A 16,897-nucleotide genomic window follows, 5' to 3' on the forward strand; every position below is an offset into this window, starting at 1 on the left:
GGGGGGGGGGGCGGAGCTGGGGGGAGCTCCTCCCCGCCGCCAGGGGGCGCTGGGGCGCGGCCGGTCCTCCCCGCCGCCAGGGGGCGCTGGGGCGCGGGCGGCAGGGGGCGCTGAGGCAGCGCCAAGATGGCGCAGCCGCCGCCCTTCCCCGGCCGCTTCCCGCCGCCGCCGTTCCGGCCCTTCCCGCCGCCCGCCGGGCCCTTCCCGCCCCGCGCAGGGCCCTTGGGGCTGGCGGCGGCGCCCCCGCCTTTCCTCCTGCCGCCGCTGCCGCCGGCCGGGCCGGAGGGGGACCCCGGGCCGCGCTTCCCGCCGGGCGGCGGCTCCTACTTCCCGGCGGCTCCGCCGTTCCCGCCGCGGCCTCCGCCCGAGGAGGAGGCGGCGGCGGCGCAGCGGCAGCAGGATGAGCTGTGGCTGTCGCAGTTCCTTGCCCGGCACCGGGCCGCCCCGCCGCCGCCGCCCCCCGCCGCCGCCAGCCCCAGCAGCGCCCGGGAGCTGTCGGTGCGGGCGCTGGGGCGGGTGGCCCGGCTGGCCGCGCTCTGCCGCGCCCTGAGGCAGCGGGAGGCCGAGGGGGACGAGGCGGGCTGGGCCCGGGCGCGGGCGGAGGCGGAGGCGGTGCGGCGGGAGCTGCAGGAGGTCGTGCGGCCCCTGAGGGAGCCCGGCTACCGGGAAGCGCTGCGGAGGAAGGCCGAGAGGGCGAGGAAGAGGAGGCTGCGCCTGCAGCGGAGGAAGCAAGAGGCAAAGGCGGCCAAAGAGGAGGAGGCGGCGCGGGCCGCCGAGCGGGAGGCCAAGATCGACCAGTGGCGGGCCAAGTGCATCCAGGAGGTGGAGGAGAAGAACCGGGTACGGCCCCGAGCGAAGCGGTCTTGCCTGGCCCGGCTGCAGAGTGGCCTCCCGGGGCCTCCTGCACGTCCCTGCCAGGCGCTGAGCTGGGGGAGACCTGTCGGTAACGGGCTCAGAGCGGGCTGTGCCTGCCTGGCACAGGCTTTTGGCCCCTCGGTTCAGTAGCTGCCACCTGGGTGCTGCGGGGGTTCCACTCACAGGAAGACACCCTCTCTCCATGGCCCACATCCTCCTTAAAAGCCTTGGTGGGCATCTCAGATTTGCCACACTCACTTCCTAGGCCTTGATAGTCGAGGTTTAAGTGGTTTCTGAACACTTAGTTGTGTGTGGAGGCCTTCCTTTCTGCTCCTAAGCTGCCTGCCTGCCCCTTGCTGCTCACAGCTGTGGTCAGTGCTCTTTCAGTAGCTGTAACCTTTGCCTGCAGGCTGCATCCTTTTGCAGCTGCTCTTTGTAAGCTTTTTGGTCTCACCAGGAAGTCAAAAAGATTCAAAGCAAAAAAAAAACAAAACAACAAACCCAAACCCACAAACCACCCCAGATCAGGCTTGTGTTGGCTCTCTTCCAGATAGCTTCCTTCCTTCAGGTGCTGGGGTGGCACAGGGCAGCTGTTGGGCTAGGTTCTCTGTGCAGACTGGTGTGTTCATGGTCTTGGAACTCCTGAGCTATAGAATCAGGATTATTAATGCTTACTGGTCATGTTTTTCTTAACATTCTGTGGTTAAAGTTTATCAGCTTTTATGAATTCAGTAGCTATTTGGCCGAAACTTACGAGTTTCTCAGCCTTCTTTTTAATTCCCTGAAGTCTGTTGCATCTTAGCTTTTTTTTTATAAAAGGCAAGGTTGGATGGTTGACTTGCTTGCTAAGGATGTGCTAAGGAACTTGCTCTGTTCTTTAGTGCTTCACTTCTCTTGAAAGTACCGTTTCATTCTTGTCTACGTGGGAAATTTCACACATCCTGTCTGGTTTTTCTTTTTTTTCCCCTTGGTTTCCTAGGAACGAGAACTTAAGGCTGCTGCAGACAGTGTTTTGTCTGAAGTAAGGAAGAAACAAGCAGACACCAAGAGGATGGTGGACGTTCTGCGCGCGTTAGAAAAGCTTCGGGCACTGAGAAAAGAGGCTGCTGCCAGGAAAGGTTTGTGAAGAAATTTTTCCCAAACTTCTTCTAATTGTGCACACAGGAACTAGATGCGTGTGCCCTGTGCTGCTAGCAGGGTGCAGCCTGGAAAAACCTGTTTCTTTATTAGTGATTTTAGTGATGTTGTTATGCAGGAGTAACTATAAAATGCTGAATGCAGTGGTTGTGGTTCCTGAGTTTCCAGGCTCTTTCTTGACAGAAGAATTTTTCTAGTAAGATAGTTGTTAGCAGGGTTAGGTTCATGTTCTGAGATCTTGCCAGCTCCAGTTTGATAACAGACCTGAGAGCAGAAAAATATAAAATTAATTGAATGCAAATTCAAAATTCAAAATTAATTCTCTTTCTGTTTAGGTCTTTGTCCACCCCCCTCAGCAGACGAAGCATTTGAAAGTCAGGTGGAGAGTCTCAAAACGTTGCTCAAAAATCGCACAGAGCTGTATGAAGCTGAGGAGAGAGCACTAAGGGTTATGTTGGAGGGAGAACAGGAGGAAGAAAGGAAGAGAGAAGTGGAAAAGAAACAGAGGAAGGAAAGGGAAAGACTACTACAGCAGAAACTCGAAATTGATTCCAAGCTTTTTGGGAATCCAGGTAAGTTCTGCAGGCCATTCTTGACAGAATGTTTTCACACCACACCCCCATCTCAGATACTTGTTTTCAAACGCAGGCACAGGAATAATTGAGAAAGAAATCATCCACTGGGGTAATTTACACTCTGAGGAAAAGGTGGGATGACTGTAGTGTGCTGTTAACATGTGATCTAAGAACTGTTCAGCTCTTCACCATAGAGCACAGTGTGTCTGAAGCCAATGATGTTTTGCAAGAAGAGGTAGGTGAAGCTGAAGTGAGAGTAAACTGAATAGACTGAAGATTTCCAGCACCCAACAGGTGCGTTAGTCTGGTGATTTGTTGAGTGAGATTCTGGTAATCTGAAGATTCAGTGTCCTTATGTTCCCTGTGTTCAGAGGATGGAGGCAGGAAAAGTTTTGCCAGTCTTGTCTGGCCTCTGACAGCTCTGGTAAGGATGAGGAGACGTGCAAAACATGTAGAGTCCTTAATATGTTCCATAGGGAAGTGATCTCGGGTGATCTCAAGATCTCAGGAGCAGCAAATGAATTTGCAAATTTGGGGCTTCTAAGACATTTTAGAATCAAAGGTCTTTCCAGTTTATGGAATGATTCCTATGTTTGTGTTTTGACAGATGAATTTCCTCTAGCCCACCTCCTGCAGCCCTTCAGAGAGTATTACTTGCAAGCTGAGCATTCTGTAGCAGCTCTAATCCAGATCAGGTAAAAAACAAAGTATTTTATTATTAAAGATGACAGGTATTGCTTGTTGTTGTAAAATTGTGATGTCTTTTGGTTCCTTAACTTCCGAATATGTTTATGCCACAAGTTGTCCTGTTTCTTTTCAGCCAAGGATTAAGCTTCTTGCTTGATAGAGTTGTACCCAAGAGGTGGCTGTGTGAGGCTGAGGGCACTTCCATGCATAACCATCCCATTTAATAGAACAGTACATAGAGTTTTCACGTTTGTGTTTTGAAAAACAAGCTTCAGAATACAACTTATAGTGGTTTATGTGTTGATCAGTGTGGAAAAATACCTTAGTGGGTGTCTAATAAATCTGATTACCAAATGAATTCCAACTCTCCTCTCAAACAATGCTCTCTCTGTTAAAGGCACGAATGGGATCAGTTCTTGGTGCCAGCTGACCACCCTGAAGGAAGCTGCATCCCTCCAGGATGGGTTCTTCCGAGTCTCCCCACAAATGACACTTGGGCTACAGCTGTCAGATAATTTAGTAATAAACTTTTTTAACATTAGAGGAATGTTTCTTTATAGTAACATGTAAATATGAGAGGATCTGACAAGGAAGTCATCCTCTGTTTCAGTAGCCAGGTACTGGAATGTCTTGAAGGAAAGTGCAAGAAATGTTTTTGCCATCCAACTCTGGGGGAAAATATCTGAGCAAGCCCAGAGCTGCCAAGCCTCTCATGGTATGGAATTACAGTCCCACTGCAAAGTTCTGTTAACAAATCTGTCTTAATAAAGCAGCATTGCTGACGAGGGTATTCGTGCCAGTATTAACATCCTGTTCTTAAGTGGCTTTTATCTTTCAAAGCCTAAATCCAGATGTTGAAATGTCCAGAAAGAAAGAAGTTTAAAAAAAGGGAGATCATTAGTAGACGTGTTTTTCTTCTTAAATGAAGCATGTGAAGCATCCCTGTCAAAATAGTTCCTGTATTTTAGTGTGTAGAAACAAACCTATTACAAGTTTAAACATATTCTGAAGTACAAACAAAATGGGGCTTTTCAAGCTGGATTAAAGCAGCTGCTGACATTTTACTTCTGTGGACTAATACTGGTACCAAAACATGGAAAAAAATCCCAGTTGTGGTGAAATAAGTCAGACAGCTGTGTGAATATATTGAGATTTGATGAATAAGCCTGCTGGAAAAAAAAACAAATCTGACATCTAACTGACTGTGATTTGTTTTTGCCTATATAGCTATTTTTGTACAGGGACAGATCATATATATAGTACTTGATGAAAAAGCACAGCTCTGTTTTGTAAGTTGTTTTTTGTTACAGAATAAATAGAGGAAAATGGATTTATTTATTTTTTTGTTTGAAGTGTTTTTAACTTCAAGGGAGAGATTTGGTTTAGTACTTGGCATCAAACATGACTCCAAAACACAGGTTACAGTGAACTCCTTGGGAGGTAAAGATTCAGATTTGTGTGTCTGTACATCCTCCTGTTCCTGCTGCTGCTTCAGTACTCCAAGACCTGTGTCTGGGTTGGACCCTGGGGAGTCTTGCAACTTCAAATAACCCAGCAGCAACGTCAGACCCAGCGCCCTCAGCTCAGTGACCAGAGGATGCTCTACCTACGTAGCTGGGCTCCTGATCCCATCAGCATCTCTGAGGAGACAGGCTCACTGCCTAAGCTGTGATCATCTTCAAACTGTCAAAGTCAGCTGCTTGTCTTGACGCTGAAAGAGTTTAAAAGAGCTGAGCAGCAGATAAGCAGGCAGTGGAAAAGCAGCCCTGGTCTGTGAGAGGAGCTCCGTGGGTCTGTCTGAAGGTAAGGAGAACTTCATGTTGTCAAAAAGAACAGGACTTGAAAATGCCAGTGGGTGATGCACAGTTAGGTGTACTTCACTTTCCTGCTTTCTGTGGTTTGTTCTATGTATTTGCTCTTCTCTAATGACATCTGCATTAAAATATTACATTTTTAGTGAGGAAGTTGTTGAAGCCACAGATGGAAGAGGAATGTTTAAAGTCTTAAATGGTGATAGGGTATTAATTCTTAAAAAAAACCCCCGTGTATTCAGATTTAAGGTTCAAATATATTTGAGTATAGTGTTTCCTACTGTCTCCTATGGTATCTCCTATTAGTTTTAAGTTTTTAAAAATAATTTAGGCCTGAAGAAAAGAGAGGCTGGTAATGAGTTTCCAAGAGTTACTTGCATCCTATTCCTTTCCAGCTCCCAGTGCCATTCAGGTGTCTTATGCTTGTAAGACACATCCTCTTCCTGATAGGAATTTGTTTGATTGCCAGCCTGTGTCTTTGATGTCAAAGCAGACAGGGATGGTGGGAAGCAGATGAAGTCAGGACCCTTGTAGGAGCTGCTTTCTGGTGTGAGATGGTGTTTACCACTGCCCCTCTTTTATCCTTGTCTAGTGGTGTTTTTGTTGTTGTTCCTCACCCCAATGTACTTTTTTTCCAAGTAGTGGATTTAGGTATTAACACCTGTGGGAACCTCTCTCAGAGCACAGTATTTGTGCAGTGAAGTACAGCAAGATATGGTACCATAATCTCTCCTTATTTTATTCATCCTGGCTTCAGCTGCATTCACAGCCCATCCTCATCGCTTAAAGTCATGTTTAAAACCAAGTAAAGCCGTCCTAGGCAATGGATGACAGGATGCTCCTTTCCTTTGCACCCAATTGCCACCAGCAGTGATCAGTACTGACTGGCTCTTGGGAAGAGCCAGTTGACAGGCGGGGGCTGCCTGGCCAGGCAGAGGAGCTGGAGGTTGCTGGGGGAAGGTGGCTTTGCCTGCAGATACTTTCACGCATTGTCTTTGTCAGTGCTGACGTAAGTGGGAACTTAGGCTGAGCCCTCTTAGGCTGGGGAGCAGGTGGCCTGGCTCCGTGTGGGCTCCCGACACGTTGCCTGTGTCTTGTGTTGGCAGCAGGACACGTGTGGCAGCAGCAAAGCTGGTTACAGCTCTGCTTGCCCTGCCGCCCTGGGTATTAAAAGGCTCCTGGCTTAAGCAGGAGAGCAACAACTCTTGTAATTCTGGTAAGACCAAGTTGCACTGAGCAATTTTGTGTGTTGCTCTTTGTGGTCTGGAAGCAGGTTGTTAGTCCTGTGCTGACGTAAAACTACCTTGAATGCCATTTCCTATTATAGACCCTTGATTTTGCCTTAAACAGGCAGCTTTTTCTTCCTTGCATACATTAATCTGTGTATTTTCTTTTAGTGGATTGCTTATCCTCATTGTCACAGAAGCTTTTTTTTTAAAAGGCAATAAATAGTAGAAGCACTTAGGGATGTCACACCAAGTAGTTACTGTTTGTCTTGAGAGTGACTGCTGAAGACTTTGAGGTGGACAGGCACCCCAAGTACCCAAACTCAGTGGAAGACTGATCATAAACTCTTGCCAGTTGACAATGTATAAAGGCAATTATTTTGCACACTGGGAAGTTGTGGACTTGAAGTTTCATGCAGCAAATAGTGGCTTTTTATTAAATTGAGACATTTATACAGAGCTGGTTGCTACGCTATTGCAGTTAAGTTTTCCATGCCACCATTCCCAGCTCATCTGCAATTTTTCTCTCCCCTGCTATTCCAAATCTAAAAAACATCACTGCAGTTAAAATTACTCACTGGTTCTTGAAAGCTAATCTGACCTTAAAATGGCATTTTTGAGATCCACCTAACACAGAAGCTTGCCTGGTGCTCCAGCCTCCTCTGGCTCCTGGGAAGCTGCCATGGTGCTGGAGGGGCCTCCCTTTGTCCCTGCTGCATGATCACAGAGGTTGGCAGGTCACACCGAGAGGAGAGACCTGCGAGGTATCCTCCTTGGCTGCTGTTTCTGCCTCTGTAACTGCAACAAGTGCTCAGTCTGTCCCACACTTGGGAAAGGGAGCGTGCAATGGGTGGCAGGAGGAGGGATGGGAAGCAGTGGGGCATGCATGGAGATAGAAGCAGAAGAGAAAAACACTCAGGATCTTTGCCAAATGAAGCTCTAAACTTGGTCAGGTCCTGCTGGAGCAAGCTCAGAATAGCAAAGGATAGTTCAGAAAATCTTTCCAGTGTCAGTAATTAAGACTTCACAAACCTGGGCATTGCACACAGTGGTTTTTACCCGTCTGGCAGCATCCCTAAGGGCTGCCATCCTTTTACCAGCATCACTTGAAATGGCTCACCTTTCTCTCCTTCCCCCCACGTTAAAAGGTGCCAGTCCTGCCTTTTACAGTTCTGTTTCATCCCTTTCTCTGGCAGAACAGAATCAGGCAGCAGCAATGAGCTACCTGGATGAAGTTCCTTTCCGGACGACCTGGAGCCTTGATGAAGACACTGGGGGAGAAAACACTTTAATCACCGCCCCAGACATTGAGCTCCCTGACTGCACTGACATCCTTATGAGCACCCTGGTGAGTCACCTCCACCCGTGTGCACATCCAGATTCACTTGGGGGGATGCTCAAAGAGATGCCAGTGGTGTTTGCCTTTTCTTGTGAAAGAAGGGAAACCTCTCCTACTAATTCATCTCCTCTTAATAATCTGATTTGCAGGAGTGGGAGGAGCTGAGGGCAATTGGTGGTTGGTGTGAGTGAGGCAGGAATAGATTTGAGGGTGTTTTTTTATAATCTCATCTCAGCTGGAGGATTGGGTCTTTCTGGGAAAGAAGGGTAAACTTCAGGCACTGCTCTGGGCTTTTTGCTAGTCTGGAATCATCACTGTCTCATTTATTAATAATATTTATTACATGTTTATTAAATCTAGCAGAGATGTAAGCATGCAACACTGTGCTGGTGACATATACATTAGACATATATAATACCCTGTGGCACTTTGTGAACTTCTACATGGCTCAGTCCTGTCTTCTACATTTTGTTTCCTTGTCTCAGTCTTGCTAATCCCTCCCTCCAAAATGACACATCACAGAACACATTTAACATGAAGAGTTGCTGTGTTGTTTGTTTTAAGCCATTTCTCCAAAGAGAATTTTAAGGCATACATTTTTTGCTACCTGTGTAAAGGCAGGTAATGCTCTGCATCCCCAGGGACCAGCTGAGGTTGTCCACCATCCTGTCCTATCCCAGGAAACCCCCAGCCCTGGGTTTCTGCCTGGTTGGAAACATGTCAGTGCTCCCCGCAGAGGCCGAGCGATTGCGCTGGCAGTGCAGGCTGATCCTTCTGGAGGCACGAGGTGGTGTTTTCCTTGGGGAGGTGGTTTGGGTCCACAGCTGGCAAGTGAGTGGCAGGGAGCAGTGAAAACAGCATTCCTGGGCTGTGAATGTACTTGCCTGCCCATCTGGAGAAGACCTTGTTTGGAGTGCTCTGGGACAGGAAAGCTTGTTTGTTCCAGGAACACCCTCAGATTTTAGTCTTAAATACACTTATATTTTAAGCTAGGCTTTGTGGAAATGATGACTCTGTCTGGGGACCAATCAAGCCCCCAGTGCTGTTGGAGACTCATGTGGCCTGCCTCTGCTCAAGGTGGCATCTCCCTCCTTGGTGGCTCTCAGGTCCCCATGCCCAAGGTGGCTCTGCCAGATGCCACTGAGGGCCACAAATGAGCTCTGCCACCATTCTGGGAGCAGCCCATAGCCTGCAGCTGGCTGCAGTGGCTCTCTGCAGCTGCCTGAAATTGGGATGCCCATGTCTCCTGTCTGCACCCTCTCCCTTTCCACAGTAGCCAAACTGACACAAAGCCACCCCAGAGCATAAAGCACCCATCAAAAGAATTGCAGGTACAACTCAAAAAGAGTAATAACTTTGTAGCTGGATTTTTTTTCAAGTAGGGATGAGGCTGGCACTGCCACAGCTGTAGTGCCCATAGCCAGCCCCAGTGCTCAAGGAAAGAGGAGCCAATATGGGAAGGATGCAGATCTTAGGGTGCTGTCATTAAGTGCATGGTTTGCTCTGTGCCACGTGGTCTGGTTTCAGCTGCCCTCACCAGCTGCTTCCCATTCTTCCACAGCACGACTTCTCGCTGGAAAGAAAAGCACTTTACTGGGTCGAGGTGGCATCCCAGCAGCAAACCTCCCAGCGTCCAGTCACCTCTGAAGTGGTCCCCACAGCTCCACCATGCTGGCTGCTGCTGGTGGACCCTGCTGAGAGCTGCGGGGGCCGCGCGCGGGACGGGGCGGTGCGGCGCTGCCTCAGCCTCTGCGCTGCCGACGGCGGCTACGGGCACGGCCGGGGCACCGGGTCCGACACCGAGAGCGAGACCTGGCACTCGGATGAGGACGAGTACTCGGAGGATGATGAGTACTCCTCTACCTCCTGGGAAGAGAGTGACAAGGATGACAAGGCTTCCAGGAGGAGACCCGCTGGGAGAGGTGTGTCTCTACATCCTAGCTTTTACCAGACCCGACCAAAGACATCACCTGGTTTGCTGGAGCCCCCACCGGAGAACAACAGCCATAGCCCAGCCAGCCCAGACCTGAGCAAGCAGAAAAGATCCAGGGTGATATTTAACAACATGAAGAACGAGCTGGAAGCAGCCAGGAGGAAGTTGGCTTCTTTGGTGCATCCTTTGAACAGAGCCACCTTGGAAAGCAGAGGGGTCCCAGTGCCTCGGCCGCTCCCTCAGCGCCCCAGCACTGGCTGCAGCATCAAGTACAGGCCAGCCCCAGGCACATTCCACCAGGGGACCATGGTGCCAGCCAGGACCAGGCTGATCCCCCCAGTCAAACACCATAAACCCACGGTGCCGGTGAGATGTTTTCTTCTGGTAGCCCTTTGCTTGTTGCTGAGACAGGAGGGAGGTGGAGAGCATCAAATAGGTCCCATTTGCTGGGGTCTGGGCAACAAAATAGGACCAAAATGAGGCTTTGGGAACACTGAACTTATGGGAAATGGCTGAGTTTTTGTAAGTTTGATCCTGACCAAAATATCCCTGTTTTTCTGACAAGTAACTAATCTTACTTGATTTTCAATTGAAACACAAAAAAAAGTAAGTTAAATGAGGGTTTTTTCCCTCTTTCCATTTTCCTTTCCTCTAATGTATATAAACAAAGTTTATGGGAAATGCCCCCTTGCAGCCATCATGTCTTTTCTAGGAAACTTCATAGTCCTACTGGAAACACTGATTGTTTAATGACAAACAGAGTGATAGGAGGTACTGGAGCAAATACTGCTTTCTGTCACCTTGGATCTGAATTTCACCATGTTTTTTAAGAAATTGCATCTCATCCACCCACTTGAGAGATGAATTACTTAAAACCCACAATTAAAACCATCAGACACATGAAAGGCTGGCTTGTTTATACGTTGTTGCATTAGAGGGAGGGTAATTAAAGCAAGATTAATGCCCATGTGTATTTATACACTAAACAGCTGTTGCAACTAATTGCTAATCCATCCCCCTGCTCAGCTGCTGTTACACATGGATCATGCCAAATACTCGTACTCTGGTGAGTGTTGCTATGTGCAAGGTCGTTTCTGGAGATGGCTTTGTAACAGAAACCTCAAATATATCTGATAAACATCATGGGCATCAGGAGAGCTTCCTCCTGCCCGGGCTGCTGCATCTCCTGCCTCCAGCAGTGCTGCCTCTGGCTTGGCTGCTCGAGGGTGGCATTTGTTGCTGGAGACATGACTGGGATTCCCAGGGAAGGGAAGCTGCTTTTGCTCACTTTGCCCCATGAGCCCTTCTGAGCCCTGTTTTCTCTGATCTATAGTTGAGCCTGGATTTAATTAGGTCCAGTCTCCTTTGATGATCAGGGAGGTTTGTTCCATGTATGGGGCGTTGGAAAGCGTTGCTTCAGCCTGGGTTGTTTAACATTGTTTCATAAGCTGGAGCAAGACCATCGTCTGCTGTTTTTTCTTGCAGTCCCTCAGCCCCTACACCTGCCTCCCCCCTGCCTGCAAGCCTGCCTCCACGCCTGCAGAACCTCTCAGTTCCCACAGATCTCAGCCGGATTCGGCGGCTGACCTGCTCTCGGCGCTGAGCCAGGAGGAGCGAGACCTCATCGAGCCCGTGGCAGCCTTGGGCTACTCCACCCGCAAAGCCATCCTCACCCTCCAGAAGACTGGAAGGCAAAGCTTAAGTCAGGTTGGTGGAGCTAGCATGGTGCTGTGGAAAGCTTTTCGTACAGAAAAACTTGATTTTCATGGAAAAGGGGTGGCTGGCTGCTTGGGATGGACTTGCGGTGACCTTGGGTTTCCCACTGTGGTGTCAGACTGCAGTTGACAGGGTTTTCCATGGGATCACACATCTGTGCTTTTGATGTAATAAAGTAGCAGTGAGTGGCCCTCAGCTTTTCAGCGAGTAGTAACAGCCTGGTATCATTATCTGTTAAATCTGTGTGGAGTGTGGTGTCCTTTGAAGTACCCATTTTGCCCCCGTATATGGAAACTTCTTGCACATCATTTTTTCCCAGTTGTTAGATTCGTATGATTATTGCCATGGCTCATCCTGTCAGAGCTGGGCTGTACAAATGCCTCGGAGATTTGCCTGGGCTTTCTCCAAAGCTCCCCTCACTGGAACAACCAGGGACTGATTCCCTACAAGCTTTGAGAGCTCTTTTCCTGAGGAACCCTGTGTAATAACCTATAATTTATTTAAAATAAATTCTCAGTTTTGGTGGAAGACCCTCTTTAAAAGGCTCAAGCGGGGTTAGTTGCCCCAGTGTGCTAGAGGTTCATCATTTGGGATGTCATGGTCTGGGCCTAAACCAAAAATGCATCATTGCATCTTGATCAATGCCCATTGACTAATCAAAAATGCATCATTGTTCCACAGAGCTCTCAATGTACATGTGAGCTGAGACAGGACAGTGGCTTCTTGAGCCCCTCTAATGCTTGTAGTTGTGTTCTCAGAGGTGGCATTTGCAGCAATGAGTTTAGCAGGGCTGACCATTACTGTGCTGGCTGGACTCTCCCTGTTCCCCCAGAGTCTCTGTCCCTGGAGGCTCAGCACCTGAGGGTTAATGCCCACCAGGTTTATACATCCCTGGCTTGAACCCTGCTGCAAGACTGGAGAGATGTCTACCCTGTTCCTCCATGGTGAAATCAGTAGTTGGGTCTTTGGTGGTGTTTGCTTGTTTTTAATGCTGGCAGCTTATAGTCCATGGTCCAGGTGGGTCAGTGAAATGGTTGGTGGTAAGGCTTGTCTCTTCTTTAGCAGCCATTTGTTGGGAGCACCTGAAGCAGGGACCTCATGGGGTTGGGCCTTTCCAATGGGCACCAGCCAAAGTGGTACAGGGACATGGAAGATAAAACCAACCAGAGGAGGGGTTTCCTTTGCATCACTGCCCACACTTGTCTTTGGTGTGAAAAGCTCATTGCTGCACTTAACACCAAGTAGCAGCAAATGAGGGAAGAGAGAAATCAGCAGGTTACTCATATACCAGAGCCTGGAGGTCACTTCACACAGAAGCAGTTTGGGTTGAGGTTATTGGGTTGGCCATGTAGCAGATAAAGCCAAGCTCTACAGGGCTGCCTGCCCTGGAGGAACTTCATGTCCAAGTGTGGTAAGGAGTCTCCTTGAGAGGAGCTCCTCCTCCCCAGCGAGCAGTAAGGCAGGGAGCTAGCAGGCCATAGTATTTAAAACCTTGGGTTTTTTTAGTCTTCAAGAATATATATATAATATATTCATATCCACATATGTATATTTATATAAAAGTTATTTTAAGGATAAAATTGTTGAGCTGACAACAGCACCAAGTTCTTGCTGGGCTTGAAGAGCACTCCAGACTGCCAGGACTAGCCATGAGCACAGCAGTGGCTGTACCTGCTGTGACCAGGAAGAAAACACAGCAGTGAACTGGGGTATTTAAGGTAACAAGGCAAAACAAAACAGGTTCTGAATGCCAATGATTGTCTATTTTTTTTACTTAGTAAGCTGTTCCTTAAGGTTGACATTTCTTAAAATTCTACTCTGCTCTTTAGCCAAACCAGATTAACTTGACGTTTGAGGGACCTTTTTGGCTTTTTCTTATAGTCTTTTATAGTCTTTTACTGAAACTTTCTCCTTGGCTGCAGTGGTGCTTGGGGAGGGTGGAGGTCTGCACTGGTGGAGCTGGGGAGTTATGAATCAACTTCTCCTTGGAAGAAGACAGCACAGCTTTGGGGAGCCCTGTGGGGCGTTCTTATTCCCCCTGCTATTGTGTAGCTCATTTATTATTGTCTGTCCCATGTGTTTTTGGACAGTGAATGATTCTGGTGGTATTTAAAAGATGCCGCTGGGAATAGTGCTGTCAGCACTCCAAGAACAACGAGGAAAGCCAAAAATAACTGTTGACTTTCTGTAATGACAGCACACGGGTCTCCCCTGGGGTGGGTTTTGTACTTGGACCTTGGAGTGAACCCGCAGGCACCCGAACCCCAGCACATCAAAGGGATGTGGGGTCAGCTGAGGGTAGACATCTCACCAGGATGGACTCTGCTTCATCCCCAGCCTGGAGGTCATCGCTTTGTATCTCAGATGGTTCAGATGTTTGGTTTGCTCCTTGTCCTCCCTCCAGCTTGTTCCTGTTCCCACCTTGTGAAAGCTGGGGGGGACCAAGACCTTGTCTGCTCGCAGTGGGAGTCCTGCTGATGGACAGACTGCGCTGGCTGAACATCAGATGGGAGCCAGGAGGACAGTTGCATCCCAGAAGCATGTCCCTGGAAGGTGGCACAGTGGGCTCCTGAATGCACTTGCACCCATGTCTGTGAGGTTTGATTAACCTTGGTTGTCTTCTTCTGCAGTTCCTGAGCTACCTGAGTGCCTGTGACCGGCTGCGGAAGCAGGGCTACGAGGAAGGGCAGGTGGAGGAGGCCATGGAGATGTTCCAGTACTCAGAGAAAAAGGTCAGAGTGGGGCGGCACAGCCGGGCCCTTTGTGCTGTGTCCTCTGGGGTTGCTTTACCAGCCCCACCAACGTGGGGCTGCACGTTCCCCTCCTTCATCACCTTTCCAGCAGGTCAGACACATTACTCTGCAAACAGCGAGTCCACACTTGTGGCAGACCCTCTTAGGACCCCTGGGAAGGACACCTGCTCTGTTCTTCTCCATCCATCCTAACTCCCAGCTGTGCAAGCACAATTCTCACTCAGCCCCTGCACAGGGAGTCTCCCATCCCAAGCCCACCACACTTGCTACCTCCCTCCTGATTCCCTCTTTGTATCCACTCCCCAGGGAGAAGAGCCGTGGTGGCACTCAGGGTGTTGGTCTCCATCACCAGTCGCTCTTGAGCTTAGTAAAGAGCTGGGGTGGGAGAAAAGCAGCTGGAAATTTGGGCTGGGGTGTTTGCAGTGATGCTGTTGGCACAGATTGCTGGCTCACCACTTAGGGCTGTGGCAGCAGGAGGGTGCCCAGGTCTCAGTGTCAGCCAGGGCGTTATTTATTGAGGACACAGCTCCAGGAGATGTTGTGGTGCTGGGGCCCAGCCTGAGCCAGGGGGGGAAGCCAAACAAATGAATTCCAGCTTGCACTCACTGCCTATCCCCAGTCTCTTTATAATGCAGACAAACAGTCGCATGGAATTCAGATTAAACTTGATGAGGAATAAGTGAAGCTAGAGACTTTATGAAATGTTTCTCATTAAAAAAGCTGGTGTAGGGGCACACTTGTAGGTGCTGGCAGTGGTACCTGTGCCCTTGCTCTGCTCTCAGCCGTGGCACCAGCAGTGCCCTTCAGCAGTAATACAACCCGGCCAGGGGGCCTGGCTGCAGCCTTGTCACCTGATGCTGGTCCTGCTGCAACTCCACGATAAATCCAGCCCTAAAACCCCACGATAACATCACTCCTTTCTCTTCCTTCTTCCTCCAGGCAGCTGAATTCTTGCACTTGTTGGCTCAGTTTAATGATATGGGTTTCCAGCAAAATGAAATCAAAGAAGTTCTTTTGCTTTGTGGGAATCAGAGGGAGAAGGCACTGGAAGAGCTTGTGATGAAAGCCCAGTGACCAGCATCCTGGACCCCAGTCACAGCTTCTCCTCTCCAGACGAGACCACCAAAGGCCTTGGGTGGGTTGACACTTGCTGACCACAAACCTGCAGAAAATCCACCGTGGTGTCTCAGCTCATTTCATGGACATTCATCACAAGTGTGTTCATCACTATACTAGGGCAAAGGCTTTCTAGCAGGAGTGTTTCTCTCTCCACCCACACTTCTCCACCCTTGATCATCTCAGCTGTTCAGATCAGATGCAATTAAGATCTGAACCGCCTTCGGCTTAGATTTTGCAAAACTCAAACCAGAGTTTCTCCCCTCCATCTGGGGATATGGGTGTTGTGTTTTCAACTACAGTCAAATGTGGTTTCTTAAAAGGATTGTATAAGTCCCCAGAAGAGATTGTTCTCACAAAAACTGAAAGCTCCTGCAGAAACATTTGGTGGTCCTTGCTTGGGAAGAGTCTCAGCTGACTTAGTCACGGTTGAATATTGTAACTGAAATCCAGCCTGATCACATTAGCTTCTCCTTTTAAACCAGAAACTTGAGCTAAATACACAACTCTGTGAGGATGAGGAAAGAAAACAGGCTGCCCTTGCTCTAGAAATACATGGAATTTTATCCAGTGCAGTGAAAAATGTCTTACACAAGGATTTGTGCTCGGGAAACATCATGAAATCAGAACAGAGATGGGGAACGGCTTGGCTGCCCTCGTGCTCTGCCCAAATCAGGAATATTCAGGGGAGGCTTCCCTAAACTGTGGAGACAGTGGCTCCAAATGAGGTTAAGCAGGAAGGTCACAATCAGGAAAATCTGAATGCCTGAGGGACTTCTTGTACCTAACTGAAGGACGGAGAATGGGAGATGCAAATCACATGGAGTGTGTTTCTTGGCTTGGCAGTGGAACACTGGACAGGGTTTTCACATAAAAGTACATTATTTTCCTCTGAATTAGATACAGATGTAATTTCTTTGAGTAAAGATGGTTGGAGGGGTTGTTCTGAAATGTATTTGTGTCTTTCCCTGTGAAAATGCCAACTGGCACAAGCTAGCAGAGAAAATCCTTAATTAGTTACATTAGTACCATTTTTCCATTGTATCCTTCCAGACAATCTCGCAGCCCGACATATTGCCATCGAGTCACAATGCCAGGTCCCTTCTCCCTCTATCTCCAGACAGGTGCCAAACACCAGGAGCGGGGTACAAGCCTCCACAGCTGCCTTCATCCTCCTCTGGATGCAACAAGGACACTTGGCATCCAGGTTTTGAGGGACTTGACCCATCCATACCTAAGGATGCTTTATACCCTCTCTTTAATGGCATTTAAAAGGAAAACATGGCACCTTGTATGGCCAAGGGAAATATCCATGGGGAGATATCTGGGGAGCTCACAGGCTCTTCTTGGAGCTCCCAGCCCTGTTTTTCCTCCAGCTTTTGCTTGGTTATACAAGCTTTTATTTTTGCTACGGCCCTTATAAGGCAAGTCCATTCTACAGACAGCTTTTCATTACGTTCCTCCTTGCCAAGATGATGTCACCTTAAAAAAGAAACTTGCAAAAGGTTGAATTGCAATTAGATAGATCCCTTTGCCTCAAACCCTAATCTTTGGCAGAGCAAACACCATGGAGATTGGAAAGGGGAGATGAGGGTGCTGTGCTGGTGCCAGAAGAGTGTGACAGCGAGGGCTGAATGTTGGTGGAGCCAAGCACATCGGCAGTGTTGTGCCCACTCACTGTGCAAAGGCTGAGTAGCCTCCTGCTCTCCTTAGGGATTTGCTTGGTCCTGACTCATCATTGTTTCCCCG

General features: G+C 48.8%; 2 protein-coding genes across 3 annotated transcripts; both read left to right on the top strand.

Moving 5' to 3' along the window:
• Positions 1 to 111: 111 nt before the first annotated feature.
• PDCD7 (programmed cell death 7) lies at positions 112 to 4,588 on the top strand. Its single transcript, XM_051628360.1, has 5 exons — positions 112 to 840; positions 1,835 to 1,973; positions 2,328 to 2,564; positions 3,175 to 3,262; positions 3,652 to 4,588. Exons 1-5 carry the CDS (start codon positions 127 to 129, stop codon positions 3,767 to 3,769), a joined length of 1,296 nt encoding a protein of 431 aa, XP_051484320.1. The 5' UTR covers positions 112 to 126; the 3' UTR covers positions 3,770 to 4,588.
• A 98-nt stretch (positions 4,589 to 4,686) lies between these two features.
• UBAP1L (ubiquitin associated protein 1 like) lies at positions 4,687 to 16,099 on the top strand. Of its 2 annotated transcripts, none has more exons than XM_051628358.1 (6): positions 4,687 to 5,057; positions 7,488 to 7,639; positions 9,192 to 9,929; positions 11,049 to 11,270; positions 13,910 to 14,011; positions 14,972 to 16,099. In XM_051628358.1, exons 2-6 carry the CDS (start codon positions 7,508 to 7,510, stop codon positions 15,104 to 15,106), a joined length of 1,329 nt encoding a protein of 442 aa, XP_051484318.1. In that variant the 5' UTR covers positions 4,687 to 5,057; positions 7,488 to 7,507; the 3' UTR covers positions 15,107 to 16,099. The 2 variants fall into 2 exon arrangements, with proteins under 2 accessions (XP_051484318.1, XP_051484319.1); XM_051628359.1 differs by having other exon boundaries at positions 7,493 to 7,639.
• The last annotated feature ends 798 nt before the right edge of the window (positions 16,100 to 16,897 follow it).

The sequence above is a fragment of the Apus apus genome, chromosome 10 (assembly GCF_020740795.1).
Source record: "Apus apus isolate bApuApu2 chromosome 10, bApuApu2.pri.cur, whole genome shotgun sequence".
NCBI lineage: Eukaryota > Metazoa > Chordata > Aves > Apodiformes > Apodidae > Apus > Apus apus.

What these genes read in the sequence shown, in the direction of transcription:
- PDCD7 (XM_051628360.1), top strand. Translation starts at nt 127, where the DNA reads ATGGCGCAGCCGCCGCCCTTCCCCGGCCGCTTCCCGCCGCCGCCGTTC. An exon ending in AGGTGGAGGAGAAGAACCGG is followed by an intron (nt 841 to 1,834) that starts GTACGGCCCCGA and finishes TTGGTTTCCTAG; the next exon opens with GAACGAGAACTTAAGGCTGC. An exon ending in GCAGCTCTAATCCAGATCAG is followed by an intron (nt 3,263 to 3,651) that starts GTAAAAAACAAA and finishes TCTCTGTTAAAG; the next exon opens with GCACGAATGGGATCAGTTCT.
- UBAP1L (XM_051628358.1), top strand. Translation starts at nt 7,508, where the DNA reads ATGAGCTACCTGGATGAAGTTCCTTTCCGGACGACCTGGAGCCTTGAT. An exon ending in ACATCCTTATGAGCACCCTG is followed by an intron (nt 7,640 to 9,191) that starts GTGAGTCACCTC and finishes ATTCTTCCACAG; the next exon opens with CACGACTTCTCGCTGGAAAG. An exon ending in TCCAGTACTCAGAGAAAAAG is followed by an intron (nt 14,012 to 14,971) that starts GTCAGAGTGGGG and finishes TTCTTCCTCCAG; the next exon opens with GCAGCTGAATTCTTGCACTT.